Source organism: Homarus americanus, unplaced genomic scaffold (genome assembly GCF_018991925.1).
Source record: "Homarus americanus isolate GMGI-L3 unplaced genomic scaffold, GMGI_Hamer_2.0 scaffold2539, whole genome shotgun sequence".
NCBI classification, from domain to species: domain Eukaryota; kingdom Metazoa; phylum Arthropoda; class Malacostraca; order Decapoda; family Nephropidae; genus Homarus; species Homarus americanus.
The window spans coordinates 9,325,420-9,346,741 of NW_024725489.1; the positions used below are offsets into that span (position 1 = coordinate 9,325,420).

The 21,322-nt window shown below is 42.4% G+C and overlaps 1 protein-coding gene across 1 annotated transcript in view; it reads right to left on the reverse strand.

Moving 5' to 3' along the window:
- Positions 1 to 21,322, reverse strand: part of LOC121865081 — a 65,856-nt gene that overhangs the window by 37,142 nt on the left and 7,392 nt on the right. The window contains exons 2-6 of the mRNA XM_042364413.1: positions 12,677 to 12,864; positions 11,879 to 12,188; positions 10,481 to 10,649; positions 7,103 to 7,282; positions 5,913 to 6,158 (exon numbers count right to left, since the gene is read on the reverse strand). Of these exons, the coding sequence (XP_042220347.1) occupies positions 5,913 to 6,158; positions 7,103 to 7,282; positions 10,481 to 10,649; positions 11,879 to 12,188; positions 12,677 to 12,842 (1,071 nt within the window). The 5' untranslated portion in view covers positions 12,843 to 12,864. The remainder of the gene's footprint in view (positions 1 to 5,912; positions 6,159 to 7,102; positions 7,283 to 10,480; positions 10,650 to 11,878; positions 12,189 to 12,676; positions 12,865 to 21,322) is intronic.

Genomic DNA, 21,322 nt, shown 5'->3' on the forward strand with positions numbered 1-21,322 from the left:
TGGTCAGGTTGGGGTGTGTGGGGGGTGGTCAGGTGGTGTGGGGGGTGGTCAGGTTAGGTGTGTGGGGGTGGTCAGGTTTGGGTGTGTGGGGGTGGTCAGGTTGGGGATATTGCAGAGGTGGTCAGGTTGGGGGTGTGTGGGGGGTGGTCAGGTTGGGGTGTGTGGGGGGGTGGTCAGGTTGGGTGTGTGGAGTTGGTCAGGTTGGGGTGTGTGGGGGTGGTCAGGTTGGGTGTGTGGGGTGGTCAGGTTAGGGTGTGTGGGGGTGGTCAGGTTGAGGTGTGTGGGGTGGTCAGGTTGGGGTGTGTGGGGAGTGGTCAGGTTGGGGTGTGTGGGGGTGGTCAGGTTGGGGTGTGTGGGGTGGTGGGGTAGATGTAGGAGGGTCATTGGGGTGTGTATGGGGGTGGTCAGGTTGGGTGTAGGGTGGTCAGGTTGGGGTGTGTGGTCAGGTTGGGGGTGTGTGTGGGGGTGGTCAGGTTGGGGTGTGGGGGGGTCAGGTTAGTGTGGGGGGTCAGGTTGGTGTGGCAAGGATCAGGTTTAGAGTAGTGTGGGGTGGTCAGGTTAGTGTGGGGGTGGCAGGTTAGTGGGGGTGGTCAGGTTGGGGTGTGTGGGGTGGTCAGGTTGGGGTGTGTGGGGGTGGTCAGGTTGGAAGTTGTGTGGGGGGTGGTCAGGTTGGGGTGTGTGTGGGGTGGTCAGGTTGGGGTGTGTGGGGGGTGAGTCAGGTTGGGGTGTGTGGGGTGGTCAGGTTGGGGTGTGTGGGGGTGGTCAGGTTGGGGTGTGTGGGGGGTAGTCAGGTTGGGGTGTGTGGCGGGTGGTCAGGTTGGGGGTGTGTGGGGGGTGGTCAGGTTGGGGTGTGTGGGGGTGGTCAGGTTGGGGTGTGTGGGGTGGTCAGGTTGGTGGTAAGTATCAGTTGGGGTGTGTGGGGTGGTCAGGCTGGGGTGTGTGGGGGGTGGTCAGGCTGGGGGTGTGTGGGGGTGGTCAGGCTGGGGGGTGTGTGGGGGGTTGTGGTCAGGCCAGGGGGTGTGTGTGAGGGGTGGTCAGGTTGGGTGTGTGGGGTGGTCAGGCTGGGGTGTGTGGGGGGGTGGTCAGGCTGGGGTGTGTGGGGTGGTCAGGCTGGGGTGTATGGGGGTGGTCAGGCTGGGGTATGGGGGTGGTCAGGCTGGGGTGTATGGGGGTCAGGCCGGGTTGTTTGGGGGGACAGACCGGTTGTTTGGAGGGGGTTAGGCCGGGTTGTTGGGGGTGGTCAGTCCAGGTTGATTGGGAGGTCAGGCCGGGTTGTTTGGGGGGGGGGTCAGACCGGGTTGTTTGAGGGGAGGTCAGCCGGGTTGTTGGGTGGGGGTGGTCAGCCCAGGTTGATAGGGGGTCAGCTGGTTGTTTGGGGGACAGGCCGGTTGTTTGGGGGGGTCAGGCCGGGTTGTTAGGGGTCAGGCCGGTTGTTAGGGAGTCAGGTCAGGTTGTTTGGGGGTCAGGCCGGCTTTGGGGGGTCAGGCTGATTGTTTGAGGTCAGGCCGGGTTGTTTTGGGGGGGGTCAGGCCGGGTTGTTTTGGGGGGCTGGGCCGGGTTGTTTGGGGGGGTCAGGCCGGGTTGTTTGGGGGCAGGTCAGACCGGGGTTGTTTGGGGGGCGGTCAGACGGGGTTGTTTGGAGGGAGGTCAGGCCGGGTTGTTGGGTGGGGTGGTCAGTCCAGGTTGATAGGGGGGGTCAGCCGGGTTGTTTGGGGGGTCAGGCCGGGTTGTTGGGGGGCTCAGGCCGGGTTGTTTGGGGGGTCAGGCCGGGTTGTTTGGGGGGTCAGGCCGGGTTGTTTTGGAGGGGGTCAGGCCGGGTTGTTTGGGGGTCAGGCCGGGTTGTTTGGGGGGGTCAGGCCGGGTTGTTTGGGGGGGTCAGGCCGGGTTGTTTGGGGGGGGCAGGCTAGAGTAGGGGGGTGGTCAAGCTGGGATGTGTGGGAGGGTGGTCAAGCTGGGATGTGTGGGAGGGTGGCCAGGCTGGGATGTGTGGGAGGATGGTCAGGCTGGGATATGTGGTTGGCTCATGTTGGCATCTAGTTAGTTCCTGAAGGCTGCAGTGAGTCTTGATGTGGTCTGTCACTCATACAATGTGGGTTAAACTAAGTCATGTCACTGAGCCATTACAGTCATCCCCCCATTGAAGTCTAATCAATTTATGACGGGAAAAAGTTCAAAAAATAACTTGAATTCATATAGGTACAGTCACCCAAAAAAGTCCTGTCGCGAACCACGAGCCCCGAGATTCAGACTCGTGAACCCGAAGCAGTAGACACTGATACATTATTCTGTCCATAAATGCTTTGGATTCAAGAGTCTGAATCTCGGGGTTCATGGTTTGCGACAGGACTTTTTTGGGTGAATGTACAGCACATATAATAACTACTGGTATACTGTACAGCACATATAATAACTACTGGTATACTGTACAGCACATATAATAACTACTGGTATACTGTACAGCACATATAATAATTACTGGTATATTGTACAGCACATATAATAACTACTGGTATACTGAACTGTACAGCACATATAATAACTACTGGTATAGTGTACAGCGCATATAATAACTACTGGTATACTGTACAGCACATATAATAACTACTGGTATAATGTACAGCACATATAATAACTACTGGTATACTGTACAGCACATATAATAATTAATGGTATACTGTACAGCACATATAATAATTACTGGTATAGTGTACAGCATATATAATAATTACTGGTATACTGTACAGCACATATAATAATTACTGGTATACTGTACAGCATATATAATAACTACTGGTATAGTGTACAGTACATATAATAATTACTGGTATATTGTACACTATAATTAACAATGTAGACAGTAACAATGGTGTGTCCCAATGTCTCTCTACTTATTACAAGTCTCTAATTACAATAGGCAACAAATTTAAAAAAAAAATCAGTAACATTGTTCAGAGCAGCTTCCCTTTGGTAATTTTGAGGTGCTGATTTCAAATCTGGCAAAAAACTCTCTGGCACGTACAGTTTATTTGCGATACAAAAAATTAAATCTTACAAATACAAAAACTGAAAAATACTATTTTCCCTGTTATTCCTGTTACCTTTTTCCACAGCATCAGACTAAAATTCAATAAAGAACGAAAACAATCATAAGAAGACACAAAAAGTAATAAATTAGCCACGACAGGTTGACAACCCTTTATCCGAAATTCCGAAAACCGAATTTTTTTTTTTGGAATTAGTCCACCCGGGCACAGGTCACTGACCCACATCAGGGCCTGGGGGGCGAAAATGTAATAGTAATAATAATTATAATAATACAGTAATAAAGGTAATAATGATAATACAGTAATAATAATAATTATTCATAGTAAATAACATTTTTAGTAAAAATACACAAAAATAAATTAAGAATGATAACAATAAAAATAATAATAATAATAATACTGTAATAATGAAATAATAATAATAAAGAATACAAGAATGAAAAAAAGATCAAAAGTGAGTAACATGACCTAGACCTATGAATTATTATTATTATTATTATTATTATTATTATTATTATATTTTAGCCCCCACGCCCAATGTGGGTCAGTGACCTGTGCCCGGGTGGGCTGATCCTTGAGAGAGAGAGAGAGAGAGAGAGAGAGAGAGAGAGAGAGAGAGAGAGAGAGAGAGAGAAAAAAAAAAAAAAAAAAAAACATTCTGAAATCCGAAAAATTCCAAAAACCGAAATGCATCTGGTCCCAAGGATTTCGGATAAGGGAGTGTCAACCTGTATAGGCATTTGTTATTTCATTTCATCCTTTTATGTGTTGTATTGTCCTCCGATTGTAAAAACCAGCAATAGTGCCCCATCATGGCAGGATCCCATCTACCCTGGCACCTTTCCTCCATACTTCTAATGTCCGGATGAAACAATCTCCCTGTTCACAACTAACCGCCCCCAGATTCTCAGGAAAAAAGTCCAAGTGCGAGTGCAGGAGGCAGGGACATCCTAAGTTTTTGTACTTTTTTAAGAGTTCCTCTACAAGTTGGCAATAGTTTTCTTCCTTCTTGTTTCCAAGAAACCCGTTGACTACAGATGTGAAGGATTTCCATGCAGTTAGCTTAATTTCATTCAGTTTTTTCAAAGTCGTCATCAAGAAGTAACTTTCATATCTGTGGGCCAACAAAGATACCCTCTTTGACTTTAGCATCACTGAGCTGTAGGAATTTTCCCCTCAAGTACACGAACCCATCACCTTGTTTGTTCATAGCTTTCATAAAATTCTTCATTAGTCCCAGCTTGATGTGTAAAGGAGGTAGAAGTACATCGTTTGGGTCTACCAAGGGAGTATATTTAACGTTGCTTATACCTGGAAGAAACTCTTCTCTCTTTGGCCAGTCCTTTGTGTTGTAGTGTTTTTCTGTTGCTCTGCTGTCCCATAAACACAGAAAACAGCAATACTTTGTGAATCTTCCTTGAAGGCCAAGTAGAAGGGCTATAACCTTCAAATCGCCACAGATCTGCCATCGATACTCTTTGTATTTAAAAGCGGTCAGTATTTTCTCCACACTATCATACATTTCCTTCAAACCTACAGAATGCGCTACTGGAACCAAGGGCTTCTGGTTCCCATTATGCAACAATGCTGCTTTCAAACTAAACTTGGAGGAATCTATGAAAAGCCGCCATTCCTTTGGGTCATGTTTTTCTCCCAACTCTCACATCAGTCCATCTACATCAGTACACACACAGTGGGAATCCTGCAAACTGTAGAATGAAGACAATGTAATATTCTTTTCCTAAAAACAGAAATTCTTGTCTGTTTTGCTCGCAAGTTCCATTCCTGCAGTCTTGATGCTAAAAGTTCCACCTGCTGTTTTGACAGACGGAGATCATGAACAAGATTATTATGTTCACTTTGTTCTATAAGATGTGGTTCATTGGAATTCTGGTCAATGAGATGAGGATCATGGTATGATTCTGGGATTTATTCCTCAAGTTCCTCATCCGAAGTTGAGAGCTCTTCCAGATTAGCTGGTGGTGTAGGTATATGGAGGCCTTCTCCATGAGGAAAGGGCCTTATTGCCAATGGTACATTTGGATACTCAATTTGGTGAAATTGGTGAATTAACACAGCCTCAGCATTGTATTCTCTCCATTCTCCTGTTCAGGATTGCTAACCTTACATTTAATATATCCCTACCAACACAAGTACGTATCTTATATTCCAACACTACATATACTGTACACATACAGTATATCATAAAAATGTTATGTGACTGACATTTTGTATTGCCATATTTGAAATCAGCACCACAAAATTAATAAAATGCAGCATAATTGATCCATGTTACCGAACCCTTGTCAACTAGTGTTATATTTGTAATACTTCATCTATGTCTAATTATATTGGTGTTTATCCTTTATATCTTGTACTCCTCTCTCTCTTTCTCTCAGAAGGGAGGGGAAATGTCCTCCCATCAACACTCCTAATTGCTCCCACTTCCTCTGCCATCAATCCCTAGTTATATAAATTTATATTAAAACTCATGAACTAATATTTTTATTACATTATGACTGAATCTAAAGAGTTTATCCTTGTAACATCATTGTGACACCAAAAAGTAGAACAGAGAGTTGTACTGTTTATGGTCGGCAGCATAAACTCTCAGCCTCCTTTCCCAAGGATCTTTCATGCCAGACTCCTTCTTGGATCTGCTGAGAAGACCTGGGCAGTGAACACCCTTGATCTGCTGCCTATACAATGATGCTTGAGCCCAAAATAAGTTATAAAACTCCCTAGATCAACTTTCCTGTGTTCATCAAGGTGCTATGAATAACAGAGATATAATCTACAATTATTGTAAACTGAACTAGAACATAATAATTGTAAGATCAAATTGTTCTTATTATCACGTTAACAAACCTGGTGACCATTCAGGGATGTCATATCCCTAGCTATTGCCTCCAAGCATTCTTTTATTAGAACTTCACGAGTCAAGTTGTCTTCCCTAGAGAGCGTCATCTTCTTCCCACGTCTTACATACATGTCCGTCAAGCTCCAGATGATGCTCACTGCCGAAGACGCCTTAGTGATGCTTCCCCGCGTATATATCTCTTGCAATATTACACCCAGGTTACGGACCGTGCCACGTACACATATGGACAATATCTGTAATGGGAGAGAGAGGGACAAACTGTATGTGAAGGCCATACATGATGCAAGGCCTATAATATCATGTACCAGAGGAACACTGTTAGCTACCTTGTGCAATATTAATAATAATAGCACCTGCCGTCCTCCACCGGCCAATATGGCGGATGGAAGGTTATGATTCTGAACGCTTCAATTAATTTATCAGAAGTATCAATTCATGTTAAATAGAAAACAAACCAATCAATCAATCAATGATTCGCACATAATGAACATTACAACTACAGCAACAACCATTAAAAATCGTCAGTTTACCACATGATAGACAGGGTCATGAAAGAGAAAGACTAAGAGTTTTTCAGTCTCCACCAACTCCGGCAGCCTGAGGCAGAGGCAGCCCATTATACAACCAAGATGCTGTGTATACAATGATTGGACCACAAATAAACAATAACACACAGTTTTGAGTCTGAGAAAGTCATATGTTTTATCACCTAAAAACAGGACCATATATGAGCCAGCAGTAAAAGATAAAAAAAAAAAAAAAAAAATCTCACAAAGTTTAATGACTTTAAAGGCTATGAAGCTTAGTTTCAATTTAATTTTAGCTTTAATATGGAGGCGATGTTGTCAGTGGAGTGAATCAATAAACTAATTTGGTGTGGTGAAGACAGACTGGACCTTCTACAGTAAACAATATGGTGAGTCAACAAACTACACTTACTGACTCTGGATATAATCAGTTCACATACAAGAGACAATCCATCTAAAGTTCTCCTCACAGCATAAACCTTCTCAATGTGCTAACTCCATTTATTTCCCAATAATCTTTTTTTCCTTCTCCAAAAATTCAATGCGAGTCTAGAGAATACTTTCTGATATCTGTAATTTAAAGGGAAAATTTCTAGGTATGATGAACAGTCCTTTTAAGATAGGTAAAAATGGATCAATGAAAACCTTACTTGTGAGAGTTCCATCAAGGACAGGTGTTGTAAAGGTTCTTCTTTGAGAGAGTTGTCAATAAGTACTGGAAGAGCTGTTTGTAGGGCATCAGACAGCGTTGTTGCTGGCATCTTCTTCAATAAGAACTCTAGAAACACCAATTGTCTCAAATCCAAGTCATTGATGTAATGTTTCAGCATCTGTAAAGTTTATCTTCATTAAATTATACAATGTGGTGTATTATATATCTCACACAGGGTGAAGCACAAGTTCAACATAGGATGGTGACCTTACAAAGGGTAGTGCATAATAAGTTTTAAACAGGGTGGTGCTTAATAAGTCTTACACAGGGTAGTGCATAATAAGTCTTACACAGGGTAGTGCATAACAAGTCTTACACAGGGTAGTGCATAATAAGTCCTACACAGGATAGTGCATAAGTCACTATACCAAGATCACTTATATCAAGAATATGCATTTGGTAGAGGGAATCATGTGCCACTATTAATGATTGTCCCTCGTTTAACGAGGATGGCCAGCCCAAGGGCCACCTAGCGTGAATTTGTTTAAGGTGTAGAAGCTGTCGTCAACACAACAACCACACCCTAAGTCAATGAGTTGCCTGACCCGGTGTCAAGGAATAGTCTGAGAAGACCGGACAACTCACCAACTGCACTGGCTAACCATTACCCCGGAACACGATACACAAATCAATTAACATCCAGGTCCCCAATTATTGCTGGGTAGAGAGACAAATGGCATAAAGAAACTTGCCCATAGTTTCACCATGCCCATAGATCGAATCTAGGTCCACTCACTTGTGAAGAGAGCATGCTGACCATTATACCACAGATATTTATCAACAAATGGACGAACATTTCAATTTAACTCATTATTATATTTTATTCAGGTAAGTTCAAAGATGTAAAATTTTCACACATAATACAGGGGGCTCCCCAAGTTCGTGGATTTTTACTTAGCAGTTTAGTTATTCACGGATGAAACCCTGAATGTACCAAAGAATGTCTGCGGGTAGTTTTAAATTTGCCAGCATTTTTGTGGCTGGGACAGGGAGCCATTCGTTCTAGCGACAGTAATTTCCTTTACCTGTATTGTAAATATGTGTGTGTGTGTGTGTGTACACACACACACACACACACACATATACAATACTACAGGTAAAAGAAATAATTGTCCTAATGGCAAACACATAAAGGGAATATACATTTCTTTGTACACAAGCAAAAATGTCCCCCCCCCTCCGGTTCGCAAATGTTATTCGCGGATTTGGTGATTCGCAGCCATTTTGAAAACCTAGCCCCCGCGAATTTGGAGGGCCCCCTGTATTCTCATCCAATATCTCCCAACCAAGAAAATATAACCAGTATATTCAATAAGATACTTTTCTACGTGTTTCCTTATTCCTCCCTAACATATACAGTGATCCCTCGGTTAACGAACGCCTCGGTTAACGAAATTTCGGTAACGAATTACCTTCCATAAGAATCTTCAACTCGATTAACAAACAAAAATTCGGTTAACGAAATCCTTACAAAATCGTGTCAACATGTTTTCGCCTGCTTTCGCCTGCTCACCAGCTGGAGTATTAGTCCACCAATAGAGTAATCGGTTTTAGGGCTTAAATTCGTTACCATTTGAGTAAATATCAAGAAGGTTGTACTATTCAATAATTTTCCAAGTCTTATATTAAATTTTGTAGTCATTTTAACAATTATTTAACATAATTGAAGTGCAGGGAACTAGTTTTTAGCGTGCCAAACAGCCACTTAACTCACCCAGAATGGCGTCAGTTTGTGTGTCTGCTCAGTGGAGGAAGCATCTTGCTTGAGACTCTCTTGAATATAAACTATTTTTATGTTTTTACAGTACAATTATTGGTCATTCTGAAATTTATTTTACATAGACAATATATAGTGCAGTGTTGATTTAAAGAAAATAATCTTGAATTACACCAAGTGAACTTAAAATTTTATGGGTGAAATGGCGGCATGAAGCATTGGGTGATTTCTCTTCCACCCCACTGCCTTCTCTTCTCCCTTCTCCTCCACCCCCACTTCTAATTCCCATCATCATCATCATCGTCATCATCATCATCAACCAGGTGCCTTCTACATGCACACCTCAAAGTAAGTGTACTTTACTGCATTTATTTTTAGTTTGTATGTAATTTTCGGTGAGCTGGAACCAATTACCCAAAATCCCATTGAAAACAATGGTTTCGGTTAACAAACGACCTTCTGGAACGAATTGTGTTCGTTAACCGAGGGACCACTGTACTGTACAATGACACTTTAACACGTTTCCTTCACAGTGGCTTCAGTTGTCATCATCTCAGTGACGTACAACAACTACCTGAGCCACCACCTCCCTCACCTTAATCTGGGGCCAGGTACTGTACACAGGTAAATAGTCACCCTACATAGATAGAATTAAATTGAGTTATCAGCAAATATTTTGATTGTTGTTTCCACCATTAAAATGTTCTGAGACATAACTGAAACAGGTGTTACTAAAATATGTTTTTGCACACACAACATTAAATGTTTGAGTGTAGATACAGAGTAGAAATAGATAATTTATAAATAATGGGGTGTTGGTGGTGAACTACAGTAAGTCTGCACTTAACTTCGTCCCGCTTAACGTTGTTTCGGTACTACATCACTAAACTTTAGAGACCAAAAATTAGTTTAATGTCCCGGTGATCCGATACTACGTTGTTTTACGTCGTCACAGGCTACTTTCTACGGTGCATCACCCTCTCTCGTCTGGCTGCGCTACGCTCTCTTGGCTCGATGCAGAGTCTCAGTGGTTCGCCACCCTCCTCCTCCGCTTCCGCCATACTCCTCCCCTCCCGCCATCTGCTTCCTCTGCTTCACTACCCACCACACACTCACTGTACCACCTTAGTAGTTGTATATGTATGCACTATTTTCAATAGAAATGGAAATGATTTTCTGTATATGTAATGTATTTCATGGGGCAAAGGGAGGCTCAGGAACATAACTCCCATATTTTATCTATTTTTTATGGGGAAAATTGATTCGCTTAACGTTGCTTCGTATCACGTCGCATTTTCAGGAACGAAGATAAGAGAGGACTTACTGTAATAACAGGAGTCTCTCACCACTTGGTCATGGGTTGGATTCCTGCTTGGTCCAGACATACTTGAGAGGGGGGTTATCCAGTGTGATTCTAACTACCAGATATCACAGGTTTCTTCTGGGTACTACACCTTCCTCCTGTACTAACACTGGACTATAAAATGTTTAACAAAGTAACAAATAACAGACCAACCACCCAAATGGCTGATAAGTGGTCAAATGATAATAAATTAATTAATAAACTATAAAACTAGATACTGTACTGTATACACAAACCTGTAGCACACTCTGAACAAGCTTGGACTGAGATGACACCTCTAATCTACACAAATGCTTCAAGACCTCCAACACCTCGTCGTGTTCCATCTGTCGAGTGAACACATACACTTCCCGGCAGAGATCTTGAAAGCCTCTTGTTTCCTGAAGCCCCAGTCCATTCTCATCTCTAGAAATCATACAATATGTAGTAAAAAGAAATTTAAAGGTGTAACACATAAAAACATACTATAAGTCCAGTACAGTATTGTACAGGAATTCCCTTCCTCCTGCAGTACTGTTCTGTATAAAGTAAGTCAACTGCCACCAAAGATTCATCCTTTAGGAGAACTTTTACTCATATAAATTACTGTACTGTACTACATACAGTATCTGTTATTATTTTGTGTCACTTCTGACTGCTGGCTCAGATACAGCCCAGTACAATGAGCCATACCTCCTTCTTGAACCTAGAGCCAGGTGTGATGTTCTTGGTGTCCTTATCTTTTACCTGCACAAAATCTTCATTATATTATCAGTTGGCCCTCTCCCTGATGCTACTGGACACAGAAGAGATTTATAAAAAAAACTAATGAGAAACTTTCCTTTTGCAAGAGGTGGTCCTGTTGATGGTGTGGTGAACAAAGACAGTCATGTCTGGAGACAAATGTGGCTGTTATAGTTACAATGTTGTCGGTCTCTTAAATATTTTCTACAGTGTGTTGAAAACTCAATTTCTTGGCTTTAAAAAGAGTAAATTTAAAATAAATTAATGTCTTCTAACAATACAGTGATGGAGGAGATAGTAGTGTACTGTACACTATATAAACTGTAAGGCATAACTAAACACACAAGATTTCTGGAACATAAACAGTTGAGTTAACAAACATTGTACAACTTTATATTCAAATGTCTTAAAGATTATTTCTGGTTAGGTTGAACTGAGCAAAAATATCATTAAGATAACATTTTTGTTAATACAAAATTGTTGGGAGGCAATATTAACATACAGTATTTAATTAAATCCCTCATTAACATCATATTGATATATTTTATAGACTATCAGTTTTCATCAATGGAGATGTAATGGATGAGTTATTAACATACAGATACTAAACTGTACAGTATTTACATTGTGGTCAAGGCTGTCAGGATTGTGTTCTGTCATGATCTGTTACATGTACAGTAAGGTACGGTACAGCTTCAGTCTATAACTATACATTATTTTATTCTTTTCAACTGAATCAGTTGAAGAAATCTTACGATATTTAGCTAACCGGATGACATAATTGTGTATGATGAGAGGAGGGAGCCAGTAACACCCTAATCAATAGATAAATACATCCTACAGCCAAAATACCATAAAGCAGTACAGTAATTGTTAACAGTGTAGAGTACAGTACAGTAGGTGCCACTCACCCTCGCCAGACAAGATTACTGAGCTGCCTTAATATCGCTAAAAGATGTCGTATTTTCATCACATCTTTGTATCGATTATGAGTGTCAAATAATTCAGAGGCTGTTTGACAGTCATAAACTTTAGTTACAAGAAAATCATTGTAGTGCTTCTGTCGCTGGCTGGGCAGGAGGTGGTCTAGGCCGTCCTCAACTACCAGGTCATCTGTCTTCTGTACTACACATGTTAAAACATTTTCATTGTCAGATATAGTGTGATCATCATCATCAATCTTGTTATTATTCAGCTCTGACGGGCCAAAACGGCTTGTATCTGAAATAAAATAATAACTATGAACTTTTACGGTACAGTACAGAACAGTATGGGTTATATATCATGGTTGATGTGAAGTGGTGTGTCAGCCTTCATAAACAACAACAGTCACTACACTCTGTGATACATTAAGTCACCACCTGTCATACTCATGTTGGGGGGATTGTGAAAATTGGTCTCATAGCCATGACTGCCCGTAAGAGATAGTGTAGATACTGCACACTGTGCACCAAGCCTTCAGTACACAAGGAGGCAGCATGGCCGGTATTGCACTCCACCGCCTTCACTTCCCCAAGTTGTAAACTTAGGCACCCATTTACAGCAGGGTGAACTGGGAATGCCCGGGGATCGAAACACCGACCCCTGGAACATGAGGCGAGCGCTGTACGCACTTGACCGCCTCACTCATTTTGGGGGATTAAAATCATATATAAGGAGAAATTAGGTTTCACCAAATATAAACTTTGACAACATTGTACTGTACATACTTGAGCAGCATCTGAAGCTGGCTGGTGTGTACTGTAGTCTTTTATTTACTGATAAACTCTTGATGGCATTGTAGTCTTTTATAGAGAGTGGTGGAGATAGTGGTGCCCTCAATATACTTGTTGTATAATGAAGGTTCTGTAATAAAGTTCTTAACAGTCGAGACATCTTGGTGTTCCATCAGTGGATCCTGGAAATAAAAATACACATATTATTCAACTAATTTTACAGTACAGTTTTTAACAACATACAGTATTCTCTTTCATACTCACTGACCCATGACCCATTCTCTGTAAGACAACAGTGTTAACATTTGTTAAGTACAGTTGTACCCCGCTTAATGCGGTTTCACTTAACGCGATTTCTCATATACGCGGTGCCTCGCCAGAACCGAACTTTCACTTAACGCGGTTCATCTACTCATATACGCGGGAAGCGGCGCGGGCACGATGCGCACAAGGTCGCCCAGTCATCAAAACATTACCGAGTTCTTCACCCACCACAGCCGGCCCAAGTCAGTGATAGTGATAATTATAGTGAGGATATGGACTTATATGGACTTTGAGGGGGTTTGACAAAGAGGCCCTGCAAGCCTCTGTGGTGGATAGTGATACAATTGATACAAGTGATACAGGTGAGGGCCAATAATCTGCCCTCTGCCTCGGAACCAACCCCCATCCCCGTGTGCCCAGCCATCTTTTCTACTAATGTAAGTGTTAAAAAACCTAATATTATTGATATTTCTCTTAATTATTAATTGTGTGTGCATACCATCATAAAGTTAAGATAATATTTTTACTACAACATAGTTGTGTGTCGTCAAAAAGTGGAGTTTGGGGGTCGGGCCAGTCTCTATTGGAATTAATCCCATATGTTCGGTTGTTCACTTAACGCGGTTTTCACTTAACGCGGTACCCTGTGGGTTCAATTGACCGCGTTAAGCGGGGTACAACTGTATTGAAGCACCTGACATCAACAACTGATAACAAAAAAGCATCAACTGAAAATGTTTAACCTCTTAAGTGCTCTTAACTAACTCCTTCAGCACGATGACTTAACTCCTTTAGATATCAAGGGGTTAAAAGCCTTAAAATGACATTCTGGAAGACCTCCCATGGGCGTCCCATGATTTTTTTCCCGTGGGGGGGAGGGGGAGACAAGAAAGCAAGGCATGACCTGACATATCAGTTTATTCAAAACAGGTGCTGTATATACATCCATTTAAAAGTATGATTAAGTATAATCGAGTCACTTTCGAGTACTGTATGATCAGCAATATTACTCACGAGTGTTATCATCAAATTATTAGTCACTAAAAATTATCACACCATTAAAAACTAACAAAAATATTTCATTTGATATCGTTAATCCTGGAAAAATTTTTGCGATGCCCATGCGAATCAAACTAATCTACCTTGTTGATCTTAAGTTATATAGGTTGGGTTAATTTTAATTAGTTAACATCTTTCATAAATCCTTTAATGTCACAGTCTCATACAGCTGTCTAAAATGGTTCCAAGTACAGTATAGTAACTCATATGATAAGGCATCATAATTAACCCAGAGAGCATTTCACCATTGTTGTGCACCTCAACAAACTGTGTCATAAGCTGTTCTATATGACAATAAATGACCATTACCCAGTATATATTTAAGTGTTTCTGAATTTTTCTCCCTTGGTTACTCCAAGTTCCTCAGGTGTCACACTTGATGTTACAGCATTACAGTGGTCCCTCGGTTAACGAGATTTCGGTTAACGATTTACTTTCCATAAGATTCTTAACTTTGGTTAACGAGCAATCCCTCGATTAACGAGTTTTTTACGAGTCGACTTCAACATGTTTTCGCTTGCATTTGGCGGTCCACCAGCTGCAGTATTAGTCCGCCAATACAGTAATCGGTTTTAGGGCTTAAATTCCTTACTATTTTAGTAAATATCAAGAAGTTTATACTATTCAATAATTTTAAAAGTTTAATATTAACTTTTTTGGTCATTTTAACAATTATTGAACATAACTGAAGGTAAAGAAACTAGTTTCTGGCGTGCCATCCAGCCTGTTAACACAGCAGACAGGTATTAGTCTCTCTCTGTTTTCAGTGGAGGTAACATCTTGCTTGAGACTCTCTTCAACTAAATGCTTTTTTCTGTGTTTCCAAGAAAATTATTGGTCATTTTGAAATATATTTTACATATTGACAATATATAATGCAGTGCAGTGTTGATTTAAAGAAAACAATCTTGAAATACACCAAGAGAACTAACATTTTATGGGTGAAATGGTGCCATGGGGTGACTTCTCTTCCACCCCAATGCCTTCTCTTCTTCCTTCTCCTCCACCCCCATTCTAATTCCCATCATCATCATCCAGGAGCCTTCTACATACACACCTCAAAGTAAGTGTACTTTTCTACCTTTTTGTTGAATTTAGGCAATTTTCAGTGAGTTGGAACCAATTACCCAAAAACCCATTGAAACAATGGTTTCGGTTAACGAGTTTTCGGTTAACGAGCAACCTGCTGGAACGAATTGTGCTCGTTAACCGAGGGACCACTGTACTTTTACTGTATTGACAGCCAGCACTATTTTTCTCAACAATCAATAAATTATATAAGGATCCAGTTATTTTCAATTTTACTGTTCCTCAATTTTTCATTAGTTTTTTCTTTAGCATTTCTCTTCCCAAATATATACCGTAGTTATAAAAAATTAGTAAGACTCAGGTGTTAAGTTTCCACAGCAAAGTCAGCTTATCGTACTGTAGCCAGTCTGCTACATGAAAGATGACCTGAAATACCCAAACCTAACCAACTATAAGTACAGTAGTTATGTTAGGTAATGTGAGGTAGACAATCACAAAAAAAAAACATATGACATAAATAACAAGTCCTGGAATACATGGGGATTATTTTCAAGGAAGGAAACAATGCATTTTCTACATAAAATTTCACAACATTGACCACTGTGAGTGTGTTGGTGTTGATGGTACAGTTTGCCTCTCATCACTGTGTTGTTGATACAATCCCCGGGATGGATGTGACGTGACTGTTAAGGTCAAGGGTGTGGGTTAACCTTACGAAGAATAAGCCAAATAAGGTGGATGATTTGCACTTCCATTATTCTGGTTTTTGCCCTAATTTTGTCCACTTGATTATACCATGTTTATGCAGCCATAAGTGTTGACAAATGCTTCCCAGCATCCTACCAACCATTCAACCCAGAACACTAGGCAACAGAATGCTTTACAGCCAGCGACCGACCAACCTTCCTTGCCATACGAACCTTCCTAACCAAACTTAAATAATAATAATAATAATATTAATATACAGTTAACCCTCACTTTACGCGGTCCCGCATTCCGCGTTTCCACGTTAACGCGGTGCCTTGCCAGAACCTCACGTGCTCACATTACGCGGTACGTGAACCCCATTACGCGGAGTGTGTCTGGCGCGACGCTATTTTTAGATTCGCCCCACCCGCCACCCGCCCGCCTGCCTGCCTGCCTCTCCCTCCTCCTCCCTCCGCTTGGGCAAGCGGCGCGGTAAGGTTGCGCAGTGTGTGTCTTTGTTGCGTTATCACTGACGTCATATGACGTATCAGACCTGTGATTGGCCATGCATCCCTACCCCCCTCTGCTGCTAGCTGTAATTGGCTTAAAGTATTATGACGTGTCCACCCGGGGGAGGGAGGGAGGGAGGAAAGACGACGCTTGACCTAGCCGCGGCAGTTTCATCCCTCAAGGCCACTCCGTGTAAACGCGCATCCATTGTTCCGTAAAATGGCTTCCGCCGGACCACCACCCCCAGAGAGAAACCTTTCCTTACCTGGACCCAGCGGCACTAAACCAAAGAAGACACGACGTTCCTTAAGCTACGAGGTGAAGTATAGCATCATCCAAGAGTTGGAGAAAGGAACAAGGCAGGTTGATTTGGCGCGCCAGCATGGCGTGAACGAATCTACGATCCGGACTATAAAGAAGGATTCAGCCAAGATAAAGGAGCACATGAAGATCACAAAGTCTACAGGTGCTTCTATGATCAAGTATTTTCACAACCAGGTGCTTCTCAAGACAGAAAAATTACTTGTGAGGTACTTGGTGCGTCAGGCGCGACGGAACATGGCGGTCGACACGCGCTCTGTTAAGGACTACGCACGTGAACTGTACATGGCAGTGGCACGAAAGATGGGAACTTCAGAGCCCAAACCCTTTAATGCTTCCTCTGGGTGGTTACAGAGGTTTAAGATCCGGAACAAGATCACCAATATAAACATTGGTGGTGAAGAAGCGAGTGCTGATCGTGCTGCGGCTCGGGAATTTCCTCCGTTTTTACGTGAGATTATGGAGGAAGGACAGTACAGTGATGACCAGGTGTTTAACATGGACGAATCTGGTCTTTTCTGGAAAAAGCTACCTTCCAAGTCCTTCATTGTGAAGAATGCCAGCAGGATTCGGGGCCGGAAAATGCAGAAGGAACGCATCACCGTCCTGTTTACCACCAATGCCTCCGGTACCTGTAAGCTCAAGTTATCGGTGATCCACACAGCCCACAAGCCGCACGCCTACAAGAGCATGGACATGACCAAGCTAAATGTCCACTGGCTGACCGCACGTAAGGCATGGATGTTCTCTACACTGTCCCTCTCCTGGTTTGATGACTGTTTTGTTCCCGATGTAAAGAAATTCTGTGAGCGACAGAATGTCCCATTTAATATTTTGTTGCTGCTGGACAACGCACCAGGACACTCGCCCCTACTGTTAGATCATCACCCCAACGTAAAAGTGGTCTTCCTTCCTCCCAACACTACGTCTTTAATCCAGCCCATGGACCAGGAGTTGATTTGCAATGTGAAAGCTGCATTCTCAACAAAAAAATTCCAGCTCCTGAACGACTACACCAACACCAGGGAAGAGTTGCGTAACCTGAGTGACACCACCACCGATAGCAAGAGCGAAGAAGATGAGGATCAACAGTTAGAACAGCAAAAAATACTCTTCAAACAATTCTGGAGAGTATTTAACATCAAGAAAGCTGTGGACTTCTTGGTGGAGTCATGGGATCAGCTGTCTATTGCTACAATTCGTCACGCATGGAGACATGTGTTGCATGGAATACCAGGTGAGAGGAGGAGTCAATCTGTGACTGGTGAGGTTCAGAATGTTGCAGTAGCAGTGGACCTTGCCAGAGAAGCTGCGCAGACTGTTACAGTTCCAGGCTTCTCCGAGACCACCAACGACGACATCCTGGAGGTGATCAGAGATCCTGAAGTGACTGCCGACGAGATGTTGGAAGAAGAACACGTCAGTGAAGAGGAGGAAGAAGGTGCGTCATTCTCCGAAGAACACAATTTAAGTCATAGTGATATTAAGGGTGCCATGGAGTGTGCAGAGAAGATGAAGTCCTTCCTTTCCCGCGACAATGACGATGACCGCTATGAAGTCTTCCATACCCGGCTGGTGCAGGCTATGGAGCCGTACATCAAGGTGTATCACGACAACATCAACGCCAGCCGTCAGCAAAGCATAACAGATTTCTTCGCCCGCAACCCACCACAGCCAGCCCAAGCCAGTGATAGTGGCAGTGAAGATGACTTTGAGGGATTTGTCAGGGAAGCCCTGACAACTGTAAGTGACAGTGATGGTGATTCACCTAGTAATGGTGATTCACCTAGTAATGGTGATTCACCTGAGGGCCAGTAATCTGCCCTCTGCCTTGGAACCAGCCTCCATCCCCGTATGCCGACCCATCTCTTCTACTACCGTGAGTGTTACACCTAATTTTTAGTTTTCTAACCTAACCTTTATTTTTCCTATGTTAACCTTTATCTTTCCTAACCTAACCTCTTCTATATTACTTGTTTTTTCATACCATCATAAAGTTAAGATAAAATTTTTACTACAACATAGTTGTGTGTCGTCAAAAAGTGGAGTTTGGGGATCGGCCTGGACTCCATTTCAATTAATCCCATATGTTATGTTATTCACTTTACGCGTTCCTCACTTTACGCGGGACCCTCCGGGTTACATTAACCGCGTAAAGTGAGGGTTAACTGTACTGTACAGTAGGGTGGGTCGATTTTACCCTTTTTTTCGATTTCCATATCCTAATATAGACCAAAAGTGGCGCAAGCATGAGAAAATAGCCTCTGCAAAATCTTAGCTTAATAGGTAATCATCTTCTGCCCGCAGCAGAGAGATGAAAATCATAGTTTAGTAGTAAAAAACGTACCGCCACCATCACCACGGCACCACATCCCTCAGTTGCCTTTTGACAGCATTGAAGGCAGGTGTGTATTTTGCAGCTGGCTCCTCACTGAGTCCTCAGTGTGTGTGTGTGTGGTGCCTCAGTGTGCTCAATCTCTCTGCTCATATCCTTGTTTGTTTTTCTCATAACTCTGTTTCTTTTATTGCGTACCAGAACAATACACTACAGTATTCTTTAATCTTTACATGATGGCTACAACTAGAGAATCGTCTACGTGTCCAATATTCGGTGCTGGGAAAGATTTGAATTTGCGATGTTTTTCCGTATGTGAAGATGTGATGCAATACTAAATACTACCATCATGTGAGAACTGAGTTGAGATCATCAAAGAAGGAACCTACATTCGAAGACATCGCCGCTGTGGTCACAGAGAGACTGGAATACTTGTGGAAATTAGCTTCGACAGCTCAGATCAATCATATGTTGAAAAGTTATCGTGATAAAATAGCTAACATCATCAAATCGCTGAACGCGAAAAAGAAGAACGCACTGTTACAGAAAAACCTTGAGGCCTTCAAGAAATCAAATAAGACCACCTTATTTGACATATCGGCTTGTAAATACAATACCTTGATTTGACAAAATGCAGCTGCCCTCCTGAACGATGAGTACCACTGAAAGAGCAACAGTGTTTACTCAACCAAAGAAGTGAATGCAAAATGGCAATAGGAACTTTGGATGTTGCAACAACAAAGAAAAACGAGATGACTCTTGAAAGGAGATTGGCGAGTTTGAAACAAGAAGGAATAGCAGAACATCAAGAGTCGTTGACTAGTAAACCACAAGAAACTTCTCAAGAACAACCTTCTTCGTCAGCCTCTAGTGAAACCGATGATACATCTACCTGTATAGACTCATCGTCAACGTATGAACTAACACCGAGAGAGAAACATGCCATGAAGGAAAAACCAGGAATGAGCCTCCAGGTACTTGCTGAAGCATTTATTGCTTCTTCGTTGTTAGAGGATGATGGCTCGATACAAGAAGATGTCAGTTCAGTTATTGATCGAAATAAGATAAGAAGAGCCAGAAAAAGAGTTCGTTCTGAGCATCAGCAAGTTGACAAGATCACGCTACCATTACAGGGCATTTTCTTCGATGGACTTAGGACAAAACAATGACACAAGAAGAAATAGACAATGTGAAGCATAGAAGGACTGTGGTAGAAGAGCATATAGTTTTAGTTCAAGAACCAGAATCCCAGTACATTGGGCATTTCACTCCTGCATCAGGTTCTGCCGCTGCAATAACATCAGGTATCATCAACTTTCTAGAGACTAACAACATTAGCACGGACAACATTGTGGCTATCAGCTGTGATGGTACCGCAGTGAACATGGGTCACAAGAGTGGAGCCATTTGTATGATTGAAATTAAACTACAAAGGCCAGTTCAGTGGATCATATGCCTATTACACGGTAATGAATTATCACTGCGACACCTCATTCAGGAATTGGACGGCAAAACAACTGGGCCAATGGGATTTACTGGACCAGTTGGAAAACAACTGAACAACTGCGAAAAACTTCAAATTACAGAATTCGATGCCATTCCATCTCCCGACACTGACATAGATGATGCTGAGTTGAGCACTGACCAAAAATATTTGTTAGGCATCTACTACAGTGCAGTGTCGAGGGGTAGCTGCTCTTCAGCTCTCGCGGCTCGAAATCAGGGTAAGATGGCACATTCCCGGTGGCTGACAACAGCAAATAGATTTCTGTGCCTCTATGTTTCAACCAGTGAACCCTCCAGCACCTTCAACGAAATTGTGCGATTCATTATGACAGTTTACACACCGATTTGGTTCAAGATAAAGAAAAACTCCAGTTTCACTGAGGGCGTAAAATTTTATTTTTTGAAATGATGCGTCTCTCTCAGACCATGCCTCAAAGATCTAAGACAATTGCCAACAAAGTACTCCGTAGAAATTCTTTCTTTGCTTACCCATAAAATATTTTGATCTCCATGCTACAAGACGATGAGCGCCGCTTATGAGAATTGGGATGGAGAAGAGTATTAAAGCACGATCAAAACAATCACCAGCGAGGGAAATTCGAGCCTTCACCGAGCCTGAGCTGATCTACGATAGTCAAAACTATTAGGAAATGATCAACTGGCAAATGGCCAAAGTGACCAAACCCCGTTACAAAAACAATACCTGATGCCCGAATAAAAAAGTTTGTTGAGACGGGAGACCAGCCTGATGGCCTGATCCCACTATTGACTTGTCATATTCAAGCGGTCGAGAGACTCATCAAATTAGTAACAGAAGCCTCTGCCAGTGTAAGTGGAATAGAAGAGAGGGACGGATTCATCCGCTCCCGTCTTCACTCCAGAACAAAAATTCCACGATTGGATTCTAAGAAAGATTACCATATACAGTA